Raw genomic sequence first — 20,929 nt, 5'->3', positions numbered from 1 at the left:
TGAATGATTTTGGAAACACTGAGAAGAATTATTTGCCATTCTATCATCATCACTCAGGCTGCCAGGGTCAAAAGTGTGGGGAAAGAAAAGTCTTCCAGGACTGAATATTGGCAATGCAGGAAGGACAGAAGAGGGCAAGATGCAGGAGAAATTAAGGGTGTCATTGAGCCTTGGCTGGAGAAGGAGGCAGAGATGACGAGGAAGACAGGCAGGGATGATCACAGAGAGATCAGACAGGCAGAGAAAAAAGAGGAAGCAGGGGAGCATCATGAAGCAGGTTGAGTGGGTATGAGTAGGAGGATGAGATGCTCTGGTCAAAAGAAAGCTGAGTGGGAGACTGCCGAGCTGAAGAGGTGCCGAGTGGTGAAACAGTCCAGTCTGTGTCCAAGGCCGTGGTTGTCAACAGGAAGTGGAAGGTGGGAAGTGCTGAAGTTTAGCCATCGAGGCACCAGGAGGAAGGGTAGAGTCTTCCACCGTGCTCCGGGATAGTAACTCTGAGCTGACTGGTACCCATAGAAGGAAAGGTTCTATGGTCAAAGCAGACATCACTTTGCCAACAAAGGTCCATACAATTAAAGCTATGGTTTTTCCAGTAGCCATGTATGGAGGTGAGAGCTGGACCATAAAGAAGGCTAAGTGCAGAAGAATTGATGCTTTCGAACTGTGGTGCTGAGAGTCCCTTGGACTGCAAGGAGATCAGATCATTAAGAGTGTGGTCCCTAGAACAGCAGCATCAATATCCTTTCGGAACCTGTTAGGAATGCAACTATGCAGGCTCCACATCGCCTAATCAGTAACTCAGGGTGGAGCCAGGAATCTGTGCATTAAAAAGTTCTCCAGGCGCTTCTAATGCGCCTGAGAACCACAGACCTAGAAAATACTTTGGAAAAGACTGATTCATGTTCATAATTGGGGAAGACTCCTTGTTCAGGGGTGGCTTCAGTCATCTACATTAGTGCTGAAATTATATAATAAGAGTGCAGAAGTTGCAATGGAGAAGAAAATGTGCATACAAAGATTGCAGAATTTAATACTAGCCTGATTACTAAGTCACAACAAAATAGTAATAAAAATGACTTTGGATCACCTATTCCTTTGAATTATTTGTTCTGTTATGTCTGTCTGTTAGCAGGAATCAAGAGCTGACTCCTATCCAACACACTTTGTCAAACTGTCAGTCGGTGGGGGGGCAGAGGGAAAGAAAGGGAAACAAATTTGAAATTTATTTCCCTTTTCCCCTCTTCTCCAGAGATACCGAAAAAAGTAAGCATGAGGCCAAAAGGTAGACAGCAATGGAAAGGAAAAAGAGAAGATAGATCATATGGAAACTAGTTCATCAACTACTAAATCACTCCAAAAGTGAGCTCAAGTATGTGTGGCTATATAAACTCATTTTAAAACTTATTTTAGTAGAGAGCAGACTTGTGGACACAGCGGGGGAAGGGGAGGGGGGGACAAATTGAGAGTAGCATTGACGTATGTACATTACTATGTATAAGACAGATAGCTAGTGGGAAGCTGCTATAGAACACAGGGCGCTCAGCCCGGCGCTCTGTGACAACCTAGAGGGGTAGGATGAGGCGTGGGGTGGGAAGGAGGCTCAAGAAGGAGAGACTATATATACACTTATGGCTAATTCACACTGTTATATGATAGAAACCGATACACCATTGTAAAGCAATTATCCTTCAATTAAAAATTTTTTTAAATTGAAAAAAAGAGAAAACTAATTTTAAGCAATTATTTGCAATTCTAAGCAATTATTTGCAAAGAGCTTTAGAAAATCAATCAGCTCAGAAGAACTGTGTACTTCCATAATAAATGGTTATTGTGTTAACACAGAAATTTATCGAAAGGTATCATTTTCAAGTGATTAAAAAATGTATCGGCCCTATTCCTTAGCAGAATAATTTGGAAATGTGTTTACCGTACACTTAAAGCTTGCAGAAGGGCTGTCAAAAATAACTCAGATATATGAATGCTTAACTGTACAATGAAAAAAAAAAAACTTTGACTATAAAAGGAATTTGGGGTATTTATTCAAAAGAAAAATTTGCAAAGTCTAAAAGTGCATCTGACTCAATTTTTTAAGTGAGAAAAAGAAACAAAGACGACCCCTTGAACAATTATGCAGACTTGAATGACTTTTTAAGAATGCTTTAGCTAGAAATATTCTTATATCTGATGCATGTAGACATAAAGACAAATCAGAAATGAAAGGATAAATTGTGCAAAGATTTGCATGAGCACAAAGGGTTATTTGGAAGAAAAAAAGTGATAAGAAATGTCCCTGATTTCTTAAGGTGGAAGTTTGTAGAACTCCTACTCTGTCTCTCACTCACTCAGCCCTGGTTCATTGCCTTGGACTGCAAGATCAAACCAGTCAACCCTAAAGGAAATCAATCCTGAATATTCATTGGAAGGACTGATGCTGAAGCTCTAATACTTTGCCCATCTGATGCGAAAAGCTAACTCATTAGAAAAGACCCTGATACCAGGGAAGACAGAAGGCAGAAGAAGTGGATGACAGAGAATGAGATGGTTGGATACTCAATGGACATGAATTTGAGCAAACTCTGGGAGGTGGCGAAGGGCAGGGAAACCTGGCATGCTACAGTGCGTGGGGTTGCAGAGTCAGACATGTCTTACCAAACGAACAACAACAAATACATCACTGGTGGGGTCCTTGTGACTTCAATGATCATGAACTCTGTGACTGTGTTTATGGATGATCGCCCCTGGAGGCAGGTCTAGAACCTGTAATTCTTCTTCTTTTTTTAAATATGTATTATTTGGCTGTGTCCAGTCTTAGTTGCTGCATTCGGGATCTTCACTGCTTCATGCAGGATCTTCCATTGCAGCGGCATGGGCTTAGCTGCTCCGAGGTGTGTGGGATCTTAGTTCTCTGGCCAGGGATCTAACCCACCTCCCTTGCACTGCAAGGTGGATTCGTAACCACTGGGCCACCAGGGAAGTCCCCTGGCAGTTCTTATATAGCTGATTTGACTTGTGCAAACTTAGAATGGCCCACTTTTCAGATACTTTGGATTTGTGAAACACAGTTCGTATTACAGGTGATTTTCTTTCACTGTTGTGAGTTCTTGGAACTCACTGGCAAAAGAGCTGTGCTAAGAGCTGGCCCTCATGGATGAGAGGAAGGCGATGGTCATTTAGCAAAGCACCTGGATCTTCCTGTACATGCGTGTGTGTGCTCTTGCTCAGTCGTGTCAAACTCTTTGAGGCTCCCTGGGCTGTAGCCCACCAGGCTCCTCTGTCCATGGGATTTTCCAGGCAAGAATACTGGAGCAAATTGTCATTTCCTACTCCAGGGGATCTACCTACTCCCTCATAAAATAATGAGCCACGTCTTTCATGAGTGGGACCAACTGCAATCTCCGCTGGCCACCCACCATTTCTGAAAATGGTTCCGAGGCTATAAAATATCCAAGGATCCTGATGGAAAATTTAAAGGATAAGGCATTTAACATTTTTCCACCTGCCTAATCTTATACAATAAGAACATAACCCCATATATTTTCATTGTTAATTTCTCTTATCTCTAAACCATTGTGGCAGTTATAATGGGACTTACCATTTAGTGCTTTAATATAGTACAGTCTCTCCATTAATTTGTCTTCCTGTGTCTTACAGAGTGGGGCACACTTTTCCTTCATTTGGTAAGATAAAGAAAGTAACAGAACAGCATCCAGCTTCTAGGGTGGCTGAGAGGAGTTAATATACATGAAGTTCCTAGCACAAGGCAAGTGCTTAATAATTATTAAGAGACAGTGCCGGGGAGCTAAGAGCATAGACCCTGAAGCCTGAATGCCTCATTCAAATTCTAGCTCTTCCACTCACCGATATGTGACCCTGGGCAAGTTCATCTCTCTGTGCCTTGATTTTCTCATCTCAAAAATGGGGATACTGAAAGTATCCCTTCTTGAATGATGGATGAGGATCCAATGGGATAATACATTGCAAAGTCCTTGGAAAGAAGCCTACCACATAGAAGCACTGTACTATTGCTACATATTTAATTCTGACAATCCTCTGAAGTGGTTGTCAGCATCCTTATTTGTACACATAATAAAGCCAAGGTTTAGGGTCACCCAGCTAACGGTGGGTCCACAGTTTTAAGTGACTTTGAGACCAAACCTCATTTCACGACCCTACATAAGAGGGTTACAGGTGGGTTTTGACTTGCCTACAACACTTCCATTCCCTGGAGGCACAAGCCTACCTAAAATGGATTACCATCTTTACTAGTATTCCAGATTACTAGCAGGCATCCCAGACGCTCTCAACCCACAGCATGTGGTAGCATCAGAGACGCTGGAGGTTGACAGCACTTTCTTCTGTTGATTTGCTTTAAGCAAACAAAACAGACTCCCTACTTATGTCTGGGAGTGAGTGGATTCTAACAGTCCACGGTACCTGCTTGCTCCCCCTTGCCTGGCCCACAGCACAGGGGGAAATGGGAGACTCCGAGGTATGAAATTCTTCCAGCTCCCTCTTGAGCCTCAGTTATTCCTGCAAAGGAGTCAAGGGAGGTTTTCAGAGTTGGTTCAGACCTTCTTTTCCACTGAGGGTGGGGCAATGGTGAGAAATTAGGAGAACGACCAGAGGCTATTCCGAGAAATGGCTTGTAAATGCGTAGCAATGCCATCTGCTGGATGGAATGGGTATCGGACCAGTTCTGATGTTTCTTTGCTGCGTAATAAACAAAGTCACTGATACCTTTTGTGGGTTCAGAATGTAGTGGTTTCATTATTTCATAGCATCATTCCTAAATGTCTGCATATTGTGGAAATCTCGTGACAACTGCACATCGAAGACCTTCACATGAATCATTAAAAGATAAATTATGGCATCTTTAAGGCAACATCCTATTTAGCATGAATACTTCTCCAGGTCAAATTTGATCTGTTCCCAAATGGTTGATCCAATTAGTTAGGAAAAGCCCATAACTCTCAGGCAAGGACATCTGGCAGAACTTGGACCCTCTTCTCAGGGGCAAAAAGTAGGTACAGGGAAGTGAAGTCACAGCTGGCTTTATTCTTGTATTCTCTGAAATTCTGTGTTCATGTACCCAACAATTATTTATTGAGCACTTACCCTGTGTGGCAGGCACTGTATCAGGAATTGAGGAAGCAAAGACAAACATAGTCCCTGATGTTAACAATAATGATATAGATAATTTCTGAGTGCTTACTATGTGCCAGGCATGTACATCCCATAAAATCACATTCACCCCTCAGAACAACCTTAGAATCTACTATTACCTCACTTGTAACCATCTCATATTATTGTCTCATTAATAGTGACTATTGATGCCTCAGTTACAGTTCAAGAAACTGAAACTTGGAGAGATTTAATTAGTTTACTCAACACAACAGAGTTGGGAAGAGTTTGAGTGGAATTTGAATATTGGAGCACCGTCCATGGGGTCGCAGAGAGTCGGACACGACTGAAGCAACTAAGCACGCAAGCATGTAGGTAGAGACAAATGTTGATAACATGGACCAGTTTGGATCTTTAGTTTCACACACATTTTCTGTTCTATTAGCTACAGATTTCCAGCAAAGTGAAAGTGCTACAAAGCAGTAAGTGATGATAGCAATAGATGCTTTGGGAAGATTTATCAGGAAGAATATCCCTTCCTCTAGCAAGCATTTGAAATCTATCTAGTTAACATTCTTTTCAGTTCATAACTCTTCTTCTTAATAGCAGCCTTGGTCTTGGCAGCAAGAAGGGCATTGTTGTCACTTCTCATTGGATGGAAAACAAATCTGTATTTTGGTCAGCATGACAGAGGATGTGAGAGTGCTGGATTTGCTCTGCGTGAGCTAGGGAGCAATTCAGGTGTCTGACAGTACCAATCTCAAACTGCTTTTTATTTTTTCCTCTCTTGGTGTAAGAGGAGGGGTGCTGTTGGGGAGATGAGACCAGGGTGAATGCTGATGAATAGAAGCTGATGGCAGAAAAGAAAGCGCCTGTAACAGTACTCAGATGCCATTTACTGGACAGAAAGAACCAGGAGTCTAAGAGGGGCCAGAAAAGTGCCTAATGGCGGGGTAGAGGTTTGTAGTCGGCTTGCTGGACTAGAATCTCTGCTCTTTGCCACCAGCCTAGACTTTGACAGGGCTTCCCAGGGGGCGCAGGTAAAGAACCCTCCTGCTAATGCAGAGGACAAGAGACCTGGGTTCAATCCCTGGGTTGGGAAGATCCCCTGAAGGAGGGCATGGCAACCCACTCCAGTATTCTTGCCTGGAGAATCACACGAACAGAAGAGTCTGGCGGGCTGCAGCCCATAGGATTGCAAAGAGTCAGACACCACTGAGGCAACTTAGCACACACAGACTTTGACCTCAGGCAAGCCAAGTCACGTGGTCTTCCAAATCCTTAATTCTTTTACCTGTGAGATGCAGTTGCCCCACAGTGTTGTTTTAGGGGTTCAGTGAGGTGGTCCAGACTGGCCTTTGCTACTTGCAGTAAGGGGCCAGAATCTGGGGGACCAAGGTGGGAGGGTCCTTCAGGAAAAACTGCCTATTAGGGTTGCTTGAGGCTATTTATTGCATATCAGTTTGCCATACCTACCCACTTTTTTAAAAAGAATGAATGAACCTGAATGCATTGTTCTATGCAGTATCTTTTTTTACATATTTATTTACTTATTTGGCTGCACCAAGGGGTCTTAGTTGTGGCACGTGGGATCTTTTCCTTGCAGAAAGGAAACTCTTAGTTGAGGCATATGGGATTCTGTTCCCCAACAAAGGATCGAACATGGGTCCCCTGCATTGGGAGTGTGAAGTCTTAGCCATTGAACCACCAGGGGAATCCCACCGTACATACTCATTTTTCCTCTCAACAATTCTATACGGCAGGTTGGCGAGATATTAATCATTCCTGTGTACACAGAAGAAATGGATCCCCAGGTGACTTGGCTAAAATGACAATGTGTTTCCAACCAGAGCCTACCCTCCAAGCCACCCACACGATAGAGAACTACCAAGAAAAGTATCTTGTAGAACTGCAGATGTATCTGGAGCCCCAATGAACAGAGTGATCATTCAAATTGTTTCCTGGAAATACTAAGTACCAAATCTCTTGGAAGGAGCTTCTACCTGGACTTGTCTAAAAGGAGGACAGCCAGAAAGGGGAAAAGTGATTATAAAATATTCATGGCAGGTTTTTTTTTTTTCCGGAATTTTTCTAATAAGTTTTGATGTTGAAAGAAAAACTGAATGCCCATTTTAGATTATTTTAAAATTAACTGTTCATCAACTGATCCTTTTTTAGTGTTGAATAACCACCCAAAGACCACTTCCCTATTGTTATGCATGCAAGTGGTGGGCTGCGGTCCATGGGGTTGCAAAGAGTCTGACACGACTGAAGTGACTTAGCACAAGCACACAAACACACAGGTCCATCCCAAACTCCTTAACTATCTCTTCCCCCATCCTTCGCTTGTGAAGCCAGATGTGAGGGAGTTTTAGAGAAATAAGAACACATGGAAAGGATGGATAGGATATTAGAAATACCAAAAACAGTGTTCACTTAAGAAAAGCATGAAAATGTTGCATTGAAACAAGATTAGCCAAGGATCAGTACAGAAAGTCAGACTTTCTGTACGGGAAAGTCAAACATACTAGAATCTTAACTAATTGGGAGAAAGCAGAGCAGAGCAAATTCAAATCAGACCAAACAAATTTTACCCTGTTAATAAGGTCCTTAAAAGTTTTTTTCAATGAGTGATTCACAAGAATTGTGCCAGTTATTTGTAAGTAAATGGGCTTTCAGAAGGCATGATTGAGCAGCTCATTTTTATAGTCATTTAATTCAAGTTCATAATATTTTTAAGCACAATTAATTTGTACTATAAGGCACAGACTTGATTTTTGTTTCAGAAGGTTAAACAAAGGCCTATTCAAATGACTAATTCCAACTTGGAGTTGGAGGAAAGAAACTTCGAGGTGCAGTTTATAAAGGAAAAGACATCTTGGATAAAAGACAAGAGCAGAGCAATCAGTGCCCGGCACACTAGGTACTCCATGAGATTGGGGAACAAATTCCTGCGTGAATTCACTTACACAGGATGTGAATGAGGCTTGTCATTGCTCCTCATTCTGGCTACTACAAATGAAGTGAAAAGCACAAAATCTACAGTCTTCAGAATCCCAGTGTCCACTTAGTGTCCGAAACCTAGGAGTCCACTTGATATCCCTTTCTGTCCTTGATTACCCATCACCAATCCTTTACTACATTCTGTCAGTTTCACCTTGTGACTAGATCTTTCATCCTTCTGTTTCCCCTCCCACTGCCCTAACCCCAGCTGCATCTTCTCCTGCTTGGATGACTTTAATAGCCTTCCAAGGGCTCTACTTCATCTACTCTGGGCTCCTCTATTCACTGCCCACAGTGACATCAGAACTATCCTTGGAAAACATGAACCTGATTATGTTACTGCTGCCCTCCTCCCAATCCTCCTACCAAGCCCCTTCACTCTGCTCTTAGAGTTAGAACTAGAGGCCTGTCCCCGCAACCTGCTCTCTCATCATTGCCTCCTCCCTCTCTCAGCTCCAGCTCGTGCATCCTTGAGTTCCTCTCCCTTGGCCATGCTTTTCCCTGCTTGGCAAATGCCATTCCCTTTTCCCTTTGCCTGGAACTGATTTCCTGTTCTCACTCTGCTTCTCCTGCCTCTTCATTACTTGCTTGCTGCTAAGTCGCTTCAGTCGTGTCTGACTCTGTGCGACCCCATAGACAGCAGCCTACCAGGCTCCGCCATCCCTGGGATTCTCCAGGCAAGAACACTGGAGTGGGTTGCCATTTCCTTCTCCAATGCATGAAAGTGGAAAGTAAAAGGGAAGTAGCTCAGTCGTGTCCGACTCTTATCGACCCCATGGACTCCTCCGTCCATGGGATTTTCCAGGCAAGAGTACTGGAGTGGGGTGCCACTGCCTTCTCCCATTACTTGCTTAGATCTCAGTTTGTAACACTTCCTCCAAAATCCAGTCTTGGCCACTTTGCCCTTTTGGTTAGTTTCTTTCCCTTCAAAAGCACTATTCTCTGTCTATTGTTCAACTGTTTGATTAACGTCTGTCTACCTGAAACACAAATTCCAGGGGACTGGGGACTCTGCGTAATTTTTTTCACCATCATGTCTCTGGCATCTAGCACAGGGTCTTGTGTACAGAAGCCACAAATAAATATTTGTTCAATGAATGAACTTAATGAATGAATCCTGGCTTGTTGTTCTTAAAGGATAATCTCTGTTTCATTCTCTGCAGTGAATGATCTCAAACGAAAATCACCAAGTAAAATGCAATTAACATTTAGTATGTTTTTAAGAAAAACCAGAGTAGTATTACAGTGCCTAGGAAAATTGAAGTATTTCACACTTCTGTAATAATTTTTTTAAAACATTTTTTCTCATTTCTGCATGAGCTATTAAAATAAGCATATATGCTTGCATCCAAAAATTTCCTTTTTTCCCCCAAGATGGTTTATCCTAAAGATAAAGAAAATAAAAGTTTCACTTGTTTGGGAAATTATAAATTGCACTTCCAAAGAAAGTTCAGAAATGCAGCTTCAGATTCAACTAAATAAAAGCTTTGGTGAACTGACGATTCACAAACATCCTTTGAATGACTCAAAAGCAATGTAAATGGAAAATAGAAGAAAACATCACATTTCAGGATTAGAAAATAATCATTCTGATTTTAGAAATAGCAAGACAAGAAAGCATTTATGCAATCAACTTTAGTGCTGAACTTAGCCATAAATGAAAGTTTAATTTTCAGAAAGTTCTCTGATATGATACATCTTTCACTAATTACTTTTACATTTTAAAAAACCAAATCGCTCTGGATATATAATTGTCTGCCAAAAGGTCCATAATGCTATTCAACAAAGTGAATAATCTGTTCTCATCATCATGTAGAGGAAATCTTTTATAGTTTCTTTCTTGGTAGTTAGGTAGTATAATTTGTACAATAATTACTGAATATTCTCCAAAATAAATACCTCACATTAGAGTAATATAAATGGCCAATAAATCACTATTACTAAGTAAGTCTGAACCAAGCTGTCATTTCCCACTCCAGGATGCACGCCCTGGCAAAGAATTAGAAACATGAAAATCTTACAGCTAGAAGAGAGACCTCTAGTGTGTGTTGGAGAACTTTATATTGGGCTTTGGGCATAATTAATACAGCAAAATCACTGCAGTCATTTTGAATACTGTGGTGGGAGATTTTTTTGCCAACTCTCATTCATGCCCGATTCATTTCAAAATTTCTTCCCAGCCAATGTGACATTTTTGTCTAATGAGTGGCTTTCTTTTCATAAACACATTTCCTAAACCTGTGAAGTTTTCTCTAGGATGCAAAGTTTTAAAATTCAATGATCACCTTTGCAACCTAATTAGTAAACACGAAACCTACTGTCATTGAAACAATTGCTAACAATTCTTTCCAATGAGCAGCAGCAGGACTCCCGAGCCAAATTGTTGTAGTCAGTGGGCAGTCTTCTGAACACCAGCCCCTCGTGGTAAGCCAACTGCCACACAAATATAAACACGAGGAAGAGATCGGCACATTGCCCATTATCCAGGAGACAAATAGACCCACTTCTATTTCAAATTCACCAAGTACATTGGAGATTGGTTTCCACGAATTCCCATCTAGGCAGGTAAATTCCTTGATGTAAAAGCGGATTTAACACAGCATTCGATGGCATCAGCCTCAGCCTTTCGAACTTTTATTCTCCCCTTTTCCACATTAAAAACACATTTGTGAGACACACAGAAAATGTTTCTCTAAAACACACACACACACACACAAAACAGGAGGTCTCTTAAGGAGTCTACTGCTGAGAAGGTAAAAGCATTTTGCTCATTTTTAATTTGCTAAAACAATCCAAGCATGCTTGGTACCCAGAGGGTATTCTCAAATAAACTTGTATCTCTAGCTGCCAGCTTCGTTGATTGAAAACAGAAGGCAAACGTTTCTTAAAGAATGAGTATGTTTAACTGTTACGTCTCTCCCAGCTCCACCACGGGGACACACACACACACACACACATATCCATCAAGGATTTGCTTGAAAGCAGCCAGTTAGTTCTACGATCACAGAGGTAACGCAGCATTTGTACCAAATTACTTCTGCTCACTGCGGTGCACCTCTTAGCGAGGAAGCCGGTGGCGCGGGGACACCGGGCCGTTCCCGCGTGCCTCTCTCCACGCACAAAGCCGACATCCAACTTTGGTAACTTAGTCGGCTCCCGCCCAGCCGGCCCCCGCAGCACCGTCACGTTGAAAACATGTTGATACCAGGAACTCAATTTCCAAGGCGGTGCAAGGGTTCGAAAGCACAAAGGCAGACACACTGTCGACCCGCGCGCTAGCTAGCAAGTTGCGATACTCCGGGGCGGCGGCGCGGAGCCCGCGTCCAGGTAAGGGATTCCTGCATCGCGGCTCCCGTCTCCCCTTCCTGGATGTTCTGCGAGTCCGACCTCACTTTTCACGCGAATTCACCAGGATGCGCCCCCGAACCCTGGCTCTTTTTTTTTTTTTTTTTTCCTCCAGGAGGCGCGGACTCTTATTTTCCAGCCCAGTCCCTCTGGGGGGCGGGAGAGGAAGCACACATCGTATTTCCATAAAGAGGGGCGGCGGGGGAGAAGTGGAAAGAGGTCAAAAAGGAGCCAAACTGCATCTCTCCCCCACCCCCAAACTCGGCGCCCCCAGCGCCGGTTCAGACGGCGGAGGTCGGGAAACCCTGTCCCTTTAAGGGAGCCCGGCCGCCAGCAGGGGAGGGAAGGATGCGGGGCTCCGGCCGCAGGCACCGCGGGTCGAGGCGGGCGCCGCAGAGCCCCAGCCATTACCTGCCGCGCTCCCGTCCTTCCCCAACCCGGTGCCCCCTCCCCGGTCCCCGCCTCCTGGGGAGACTGCTAATCCAGAGCACGTGCCGTGCCCTTTATCAGGGGAGGCGGTGGGGAGGAAGAGGAATGAGAGCTTTTTAAAAATAAATGAAACGTTTGCATCCATAGCGCCGGGTGGGGGGTGGGGGGTGAGGGGTGGGGGGCGGGTGGGAGGCTGCAAAAGGGAGGGGGTGATGGTGGGAGGGGGCTTTAAAGGCACCCGGGTGGGCGGAGGCGGCGGATCCGGATCAGCCCGGCCCGAGACAGACGGCGGACAGCGCTGGGCACCGGGCGCCGCTCACAAAGGGGAGCGGGGCGGTCCGGCCCGGGCACCGGGGTGGGGAAGGAAAACACCGCCCCGGGGCCCTCTCCGCTCGGCCGCCACAATGGCGTCTTTCGCGGGGCGTCCCGCCGAGGCTGCTGCGGGCAGAGGGGGCGGCGGTGCTTCCCCCACCCCGAGGCGGGAGCCGAGCCCCGGGCGCCGTCGCCCCCCGCGCGCCCCGCGGCGCCGTTCTCTCGGCCGAGGGCGCTTCTGCCGGCGGCGGCGGGTAGGGGGCCCGCGGCGCTGGGAGGCTCTCGGTGGGGCCGGTTCGCGGAGCTCGGCGCCCGGGAAGAAAGAGACGCGCGCGGTTCGCCGGGGAGGGCGGGGGACGGAGGGCGGGGGCAGCGCGGCGGCCCCCTGGCCGCCGGGGAGGCTGGCGCGCGAGCGGCCGGCGGGCGGGCTAGCAGGCGGGCGGCGCTGGCACCGGCTCCGAGAGCCGCGGCCGCTCCGCTCCGAGAGCCGGAACCGGGCCCCCAGATCCGGAAGCCCGGCCCTGGCGCGCCGGCCCCCGGCCGCCCCGGCCCCCGCGGCCGCGTCCGCTCCGCCCCGCTCCCTCTCGGGGAGGCACGCCGAGGAGCGGTGGTAGCAGCCCCGGAGGAGGGGGCGGCCGCTGCCCCGCAGCCGGTCCGAGCGGCTCCCGAGCCGCCGCGGCGGGCTGTGTGTGTGCGAGTGTGCCGCGCTCTCGCCCCATGCCTGGCACATGCGTAAAAGCGAGTTGCGCCCAAAGTCCCAGCCATACCCTCCTTAGCAAATAATAACAAACCCAAACCGTCAGATCTTACCTGAAACATTGAAGCACAAAGTCTCTCTCCAAGTCCCCTTTTCCTTTTCCTCTCCCCCCTTTTCCGATTTCTCTCCCAGCGATCTGCTCGGCTCGCCACACCAGAGAGAAATGCAATAGCTTGGCTAAGGTAGACAGAACAAAATACAGAGAAGAGTTGCTCCAGGGCTTTGAAACCCCTCAAGGCAAGGATCAGGATACAATTAGCTCATGCCTCTACCTCCAGTCTAAATCAATCTCCAAAATAAAACTTAAATCAAATTAACTGATCACAGGGCAGACAATTGATCTCCTTCAAAAAATAAAGCTCTACATAGACGTATAGAAAAATATACATATAGGGAAATTTTTTTTCCAGATTTTTTTTTTTGGTGGAAAAACAGTCTTATTCCAGCCTCCAACTTGCTTTTTACCCTCCTCTTGCACAGAAAAGCTGATTTTAATCGTTGTGATTAGTTTTGATGTAACGTTTCCGCGGGCGATTTCTGCAAATGGATGGAGTGTTTCTTTGCCAAAAGAGGGAAAAGCAGCAGATGATGATAATTATAAGGATTGTTGGTTGTTTCTTTTTATTTGTGTTTAGGGCTCTCTCTTCACTTTCTCAAGTTGACCTGACACTGCTGTTACACTAAGGTCGCGCAACTTGTTGATGAAGATCACCGCCCTGTCTGATCAAAGGATAGGTGATAATTTGGCAATCGAGCAGCGCATTTTTAGTTCCTTTGGCGACAAAACGTCCCAAATGACGTGGATAAAAATAAGCACATGCAGTGTGCTTTGCCCCAATCAAGTCTGAATCAGCGCCTGGGGGTGATACACAAACTCATTTCAAATGTTCAACCATGCAGAATTGCAAAAAGATTGAAGGAGTTACACCGCATTTTTTTTTTTTAAATAGCAAAATTAAAAGAAAACAAAACCTACATTAGGTGTAGCCAGGGACCTACCATTAAGGTTTATTTGATCAACCTTGTAAACATACTTCCCCTGCTCCCTTCTCTTTCCTTCCCTCCACCTGGTCTCTTTTATAGGGGGGTTTGTATAATTCCATTATTTGCTCACCAGAGCTAAAGAGACTCTAACATAAACACATTTCCCCAGATTGCTACTCTGATTCTGACCTCCCCCACTCCCCATCACTTCTCCTTCCTCTCTGAGTCTTTGTTCAAAGAGACTGTGCTCAAGCCCTTCCTTACCTTAATTCTTTTTAGTTAGCATGGGATATTTGGTTGTAACTCAAGGATCACCTCCCATTAGTGTTAGAGCCATGCAGGATACTTTTTGAAATGGTATTTTTTTTTTTTTTGAGCACTTCACAGTTCATTAATTCAAAGACTTTGCTGACATTTCTTATGAAAAAGACCAGGCTGTAAGGCCAAGGATACTAAAAAAAGAAAGGGGGGGGGGGGAGCACTAAATAGAACTAGACATGTCGTGAATACCTGCAATTGGCAGCATTTCACCGGAAGTATTTTTTCACCATCATTTTACTTAGAAGGTAAGCAACCCCCTCCCAAAATACCAGCAAAAAAGGGAAGGTCCAAGCCTTAAAATATATATATATATAGTTGATTATATCGGTTCTACTGTGACATGAGATGAATGTCATCATGAGAATCAGAGATGTTGGTCGATTTTTTAAAAAACATAAATTCCTATGACATAGAAATCTGGTTTGAGAATATCAGTACCCTGTAAAAAGAAAACAGTAGCTTCCAAAACAACTCAAAACAAAATTGTTGTTCTGTGCATGTTCTGTTTCAGTCTCCCCCTAAACACACAGACACACACACACACAAGGTATGATATAGTCTCTGATCTGCTATAATAAAATTTTACTGTCTACAAAACCCCAAATACAATTGAGTAAAAACTTTGTTCTGGTCCCCGTGTGTGTGTGTGTGTGTGTGTGTGTGTGCTGAGTCACTTCAGTTGTATCTGACTTTGCAACCCCATGGACTGTAGCTTGCCAGGCTCTTCTGCCCATGAGGATTCTCCAGCCAAGAATACTGGAGTGGGTTGCCATTTCCTTCTCCAGGGGATCTTCCCTACTCAGAGATTGATCCTGCATCTCTTACATCCCCTGCATTGGCAGATGGTTTCTTTACCAGTAGCGCCACCTGGGAAGCCCCATTCTTGCCCCCAAATGGCACTAAATGTTAATATAGGAGAACATGAGCAGAAAAGACACCATGGAAGAACCAGCCTCAATTCATTGAAATGACTTAATACATTAAAGGTGTGGCCTTAAAGTGACTTCATCCAAGTCTGGAGAACTGTGTATCATCATCATGGAATGTGAGAGCCAGGAAGACCATTTGTGGTAGAGCATCTCGTTCTTCCCATTATTTTCCAGATGAAGCGAAAGCTGCTTGTCCAAGGTCATAAGCCAGCCACTGACAGGGCCAAGGCTAGGCCACAGAGGCAGGCCAAAAGAAAGGTGAATGGTGCCCCCTCACTCCTCAAAGGAGCTCACCTGGAGAAGCCATACAGCATTCCAAATTTTGGTGACATGGCTTAAACTGTATTTTTGGAATTCCCTTTCTGGAATTGTCCTAAAAGCCTGTTGAGCTTAGTCACTTCAGTCGTGTCCGACTCTCTGTGACACTGTGGACTGTAGCCCATCAGGCTCCTCTGTCCATGGGGTTTTCCAGACAATAATACAGGAGTGGGTTGCCATTTCCTCCTCCAGGGGATCTTCCTCACCCAGGGATCAAACCCACGTCTCCTGTGTCTCCTGCATTGCAGGTGGATTCTTCACCGGCTGAGCCATAGGGGAAAGCCTATTAGCACATTCTTTTTAACATCTCTGAGGTCCACAAATCTTTGTCCTTTGATGTTTAACTTTTGGAAACAATCCCTCCCACCTCCCCGCACCCCACCAAAAAAAAGAAAAATTAGTACCAGATCTGGGGAATAAGGGAATGATGGAAGATGGTTTATGCTATTTAGTCAAAAAAGAATGACCAAAAACCATAAACAACGAGGCCAGTTTTCTTATTAGCACTTAAATGGATTAAAGACAATTCTCAAAATGTTTTCAGCAGTAGAATTACTGGGGCTTTGTTTTCCAGGATAGCTACTTGTAAAGGAATAATATTCATTAGAGCAAATTAAGTTCTGAAGCATTCATTTTTAAGATGTTTTCTTACTTTAGAATGACATCACTTACAAAAAGATGCACTTCTTGGACATTAGGTCAGTGACATTTTTAAGTGATCCAATCTATTCAGTTGATCCCTGAATTTGTGGTAATCCAGTGGCAAATAGACTGCGGAATAAGGCCGTATTTTACTGTGGTAAGGACCTTAATGTTCTCGTATTTTGAAGGAGACTCAAAATTCAGATGGTGGGGATTGAGATTGAGAAGTTATTTTGTCCTGTGCAATTTAAAGAGATGAACCAATGTCACTACCTTGAAATGTAGGACAATGTACACTTATTTCAAATTTTAAAATAGATATTTAATGAAATGTCATGTGAAAAGCAGGGTCCATATCTTGCTAAGTACAAGATATGAACTTACTGATTTTATTTCAATCAATCTTGTAATCATAACTAAAGCACTTTTTATCTAATTAATACCTGCACAAGTGAATTTCTGTATTTTGTGATTTCTGCAGCGCTTCCCCCCTCTCCCCCCCCAAGTCATTAAGGAACTGGGAAAAAGTATATTAAAAACCCTTCCAACCTTCTTTTTCAATAAATAGTTGAAGTCAGACCAGCAGCCTAAAAACCATCAGCAACACGGAAAATGATGGCAATAAAATTGTCAGCAAGAAAACAATCAAAAAGAATACACAAGCCTCTGTTTCCATCTTCCAGTGTCTCTCTCTCCAAATGAGTTCCACCAGTTTTTAAAGGCAGAAAAAGAATGATCGAATTTTTTGAGTTGAAGCCAGGAGCTTTGTGGAAAAAAAGTTTAGCACTGGGACCTTTGAGGAAGAGAAAAAGAGATCTTCTACAAGGGGAGCGGCAGCCCCTTCTAATATGAACGTGGAGACAGCTCATTTGCCCGTCTCTGAGTCACCGAACCCTCAAATCACAAGTTTGCACAGAAATCGTGGCTTTGTCCAGGGGAAGCCCTGCGGGACAGTCTTGGTGGCAATTTGACAAGACGTGGACATTAGTTGCTGAGATGAAATGTGAAATTGAAGAGCCCTCCACTGAAGCAGCCAGACACCCAAACCAAAGCTAAAAATTCCATCGCACTTTCCATTAAGAAGAAGGAAGGAGCCTCAGTGCTTGGGTTCAGCCTGAACAGACCTGGGTATCATCACCCTTTTCTTTCTGTATGTAATGAAATGACAATATTTCCATCGTTGCTCCAAAGAGGTCTACCTAAAACTACACTGACAGGCCCTTTAACCCAGGAAGCAAATTAGGTTATGTTATTTTTATCTTCCAGTCAGTTTGGGGGAGGAAACCACCTGTTTTTTATCAGCCAACCTGAAACTCCCCATAACTCTGCGGAATGTGTACATTTTCCTAGAGTTGAATAGAAGCATTAATGAGCTCAAACAAAATGGGTTTGTGATTCCTGGAGGTTTGGCTCCACCACCACCTGTTTATAATTAGCCTCTGGAAAGTAGACTAGTTTTCTGTACCACTGTTCATGTTAAGAGTTTGTATATCTCACTTTCTGAAAAGGTAGACCTTATAATGGCAGACCTGCTAATGGGCATCAGTTTCATCTCAACCATGATTTTGAATAGAAGCAGGTATCAAATCCTTGTACTGAGGCCCTTAAATCAGTTTGGTCTTTTATCAAAGCTTATTGCTTATAATCACACATTATGAAGCAATACAGAAGATGAATGCAGAAATAAAACTTGTGTGTCATGGAATACCCTTACCACCCTTTAAATAGTCTTATTTGATAGAGAAATGCCTCCGTTGGCAAGGAAGTTGATATGTAAAGAAAAGACTTCGGTAGCGCCTATGTTTCTTCCTGGCATTTAAAATCCTTTGCTGGACCCTCACATTCTATATTTCAAATAAATAAATGCTACTAAGTGTTACCAACCTAATTAATTGAGTTACACACGCAGCTCTGCAACTTTCAGTGTAACCTGATCCTTAGTTTCTTTAGGCATAAAATTCCAACGAACATTCCCCACTTGAAGCTTTATGTTGAGATTGAATGGGCCAATACATAGAAAGTGTTTATAACTGTGCTTGGAGAACAGTGAGTTCTCAAGTGATAGCAATTATGATCATTATGGCTTATAGTAGTGTTTGTTGAATATGTAGTGTTAGTGTTGAATAAATAACATATTCCATGAGTAGCACAGGAAGAATGACATTTTTGCAATGAGAGGTATCTCATTTATTGGAATTTCAGTGGCTGATCTTCTTTAAAGATTATTAAATTTCATTTTGTTATTTCATCTAGAAACCATACAGACACTTCCCTTTTTCATATAAAGTAATGGGGGAAATAGATTGTCTCCAGGGGAAATTAGCAAGGAAACATCCTATATGAATGGTGTTCCTCACGAGGGAAGACTCTTTTTGTTCCTTTGAGGAGCCTTGATTTTGACAAGACTGTCTCATGCATAGAAAACAATTAATTAAGCATTTTGTATAATTGCTTGTATTCATATAGAAAATGGGACTCAACTAGAATTCTGCCATGAACCACTTTCTTCCTAATTATTTGCTTTTTCGCCTTTCAGGAATTACAGGATCAGCACAAACAAGTGCTTTAAAAACAAAAGTTTAAGAAAAGAAAATAGCATTTGAAAAATCAGAAGGGATGAACTTCAGGGCTTGATTCACATCTTTAACAAATAGTCCAGTCAGGGAATCACATCATATTACCCAATTTTCTACACTTTGCAGTTTATGTATATTCTTCTTTCCCAAACTTTAAACAGTATCATTTTCAGACTGTTCCATAGTCTGTACAAAGCTATGCAGTGGTTCTTTGAAGGAAACATTTTAAAGAAGATAAACATTGCATTAGCTGTTTTGTTCCATTTCGTGTTTTAGCGTCCCATGGTAAACTGGCTGGCATTGAAAGGTACCTCTATTTGCAGCATGATGTGCCTCATGCACAGCTCATCCGGTGGAGGGCTACTTAGCTCTGCTTCACTGTTCTTCTGTCTGAACCAAGACTGTTCATGAGAAACCCCATAATACAACTGAGACCCCTCGGGGGCACCATATACATTTATGTAAAGTTATCTTCTCATGCATCCTCTGGGTGTCAGAACCTCTCAGCTTTGCTAACCATAAAAAATCTGCCTTAAGCACATTACTAACTTTAAAACTATAATGATTTAGATGTCGTATTTCAATTTTTAAAAAACCTTTCCCTGGGACTTCCCTGGTGGTCCAGTGGCTAAAACTCCACGCTCCCAATGCAGGGGGCCAGGGTTCGATCCCTGGTGAGGTAACTAGATCCTGCATGCTGCAACCAAGACCTGGCATAGCCAAATAAATATTTTCTTTAAAAAAGTCCAAACAAGTGCTCAGGCTTTGTCCTATTTCAGGACGAGAACCTAGTTAAGAAGGTCTACTCAAATGATTGGTTCTAGGAAATAAAACACTTTCCTTGTTCCACTCCTGAAAATGACCCTATAAAACTTATCCAATGACCATCATCCTATGATTAAAAGTATAACATTTATTTAACAGAAAAAAATTCGTGAATAGGCTTTAGTTAAAAATAAACCCAAGAACAGCAACAAGAAGTATCTGGTGAAAAAATGATAATTAAACAAGAAACAAATGTATTACTGTTCAAGATGTATAGGAGCCACTATAAATTGCTATGGGAAGCAAGAATTTTGTACTTTCTTTAAAGTTATCAAGAGAGAAAGCAGTTCTAGAGTCTTACTGAGCATAAGCCTGAACAGTTAAACTGGGTGCTGGGAGGTGGGGGAACAAGTTGACAGGACTATTCAGCATGGGGGTTTAAATGATTTCAATATTATTCTTAATAATAACATTAATGATAGTAGTGATAAGAGATAATTATGAATGATGGAAGGGAACTTCAATTGTGTAAAGACCATCTGGCTATGAGAGTCAGACATGAAATTCTAAAATCCTCAATCTGTCCCTCTAAGGTTGCTTTGTAGATAATGGATATCTTAATTTTTTTAAAAGAAAAAAAAAAAAACCCTCATATCCATTGTACCAAATGTACAGCAGCTCCTGCTGAGAAAACAAAGCCTCTGTGTCTCTTTCTTTCCTAATCGTTGTTGTCCCCAAAAAACAAAGGCTCTGTGAAAGACCTTAGAAGATAATGATAGGAACTCATCAGTCTTTTATGTTATTTGTCTGCCTCTGAAGATTTTTGATTGGTAATTGTTCTGATCATCCTGTGACTTTTCATTTCCCCAAAGTGGGGGGTGAGAATTTCCCCAGGTTTTCCTCCTACAGTAAAAAGCTTTCAGAAAGAAATCTGGGGCGGGGGGTAGAGTGAGAAGGATGAAATTTTTGGTCTGCCACCAATACATAATTTAAAACATTGTTATGTGGGAATGAGAAATGACAAGAAAGAGGAGGCATCTAACTCGGAACCTGAAACATGGTTGGTATTGTTAGTAATAGTATGGTAATATTAGTAGGTCTTTTTCCTTTTATTTATTACACCTAGGGTTTAGTTGTTTAAAATTTTTTTGATGCTCTGTCGTGTCAAAATATCGTGGGAATCCAAGGACAAAGTATTGTCTGATTTCACCTACATGGGGTACCTAGATAGAGTATCAGATTCATAGAGACAGGACTACATCAGGAGTTACTAGGTGCTGGGGAAGAGGAGAGAGGGGTTATTGTTTATGGTTATTGTTTAATGGGTACAGAGCTTCAATTTGGGAAGATGAAAAATATCTGAAGATGGACAGTGGTGAGAGTTACACAACAGCATGAATATGCTTAATGCTACTGAACTGTACACT

At 43.3% G+C, this 20,929-nt stretch overlaps 1 protein-coding gene and 1 long non-coding RNA gene across 2 annotated transcripts in view; one reads left to right on the top strand and one right to left on the bottom strand.

Moving 5' to 3' along the window:
• KCTD1 (potassium channel tetramerization domain containing 1) overlaps positions 1-15,101 on the bottom strand; it is a 214,346-nt gene extending 199,245 nt beyond the window's left edge. Inside the window, exon 1 of the mRNA XM_086372900.1 lies at positions 13,021-15,101. Coding sequence (XP_086229026.1) covers positions 13,021-13,029 — 9 coding nt within the window. The 5' untranslated portion in view covers positions 13,030-15,101. The remainder of the gene's footprint in view (positions 1-13,020) is intronic.
• LOC147346001 (uncharacterized) overlaps positions 62-20,929 on the top strand; it is a 46,896-nt gene continuing 26,028 nt past the window's right edge. Inside the window, exon 1 of the long non-coding RNA XR_015153786.1 lies at positions 62-11,451. This is a non-coding gene — a long non-coding RNA (uncharacterized LOC147346001). The remainder of the gene's footprint in view (positions 11,452-20,929) is intronic.

Source organism: Bos grunniens, chromosome 24 (assembly GCF_055505025.1).
Source record: "Bos grunniens cultivar Pamir isolate PY7600 chromosome 24, Bosgru_T2T1.0, whole genome shotgun sequence".
In the NCBI taxonomy this organism is placed as follows: domain Eukaryota; kingdom Metazoa; phylum Chordata; class Mammalia; order Artiodactyla; family Bovidae; genus Bos; species Bos grunniens.
This window is presented reverse-complemented; position numbering and strand designations above follow the sequence as displayed.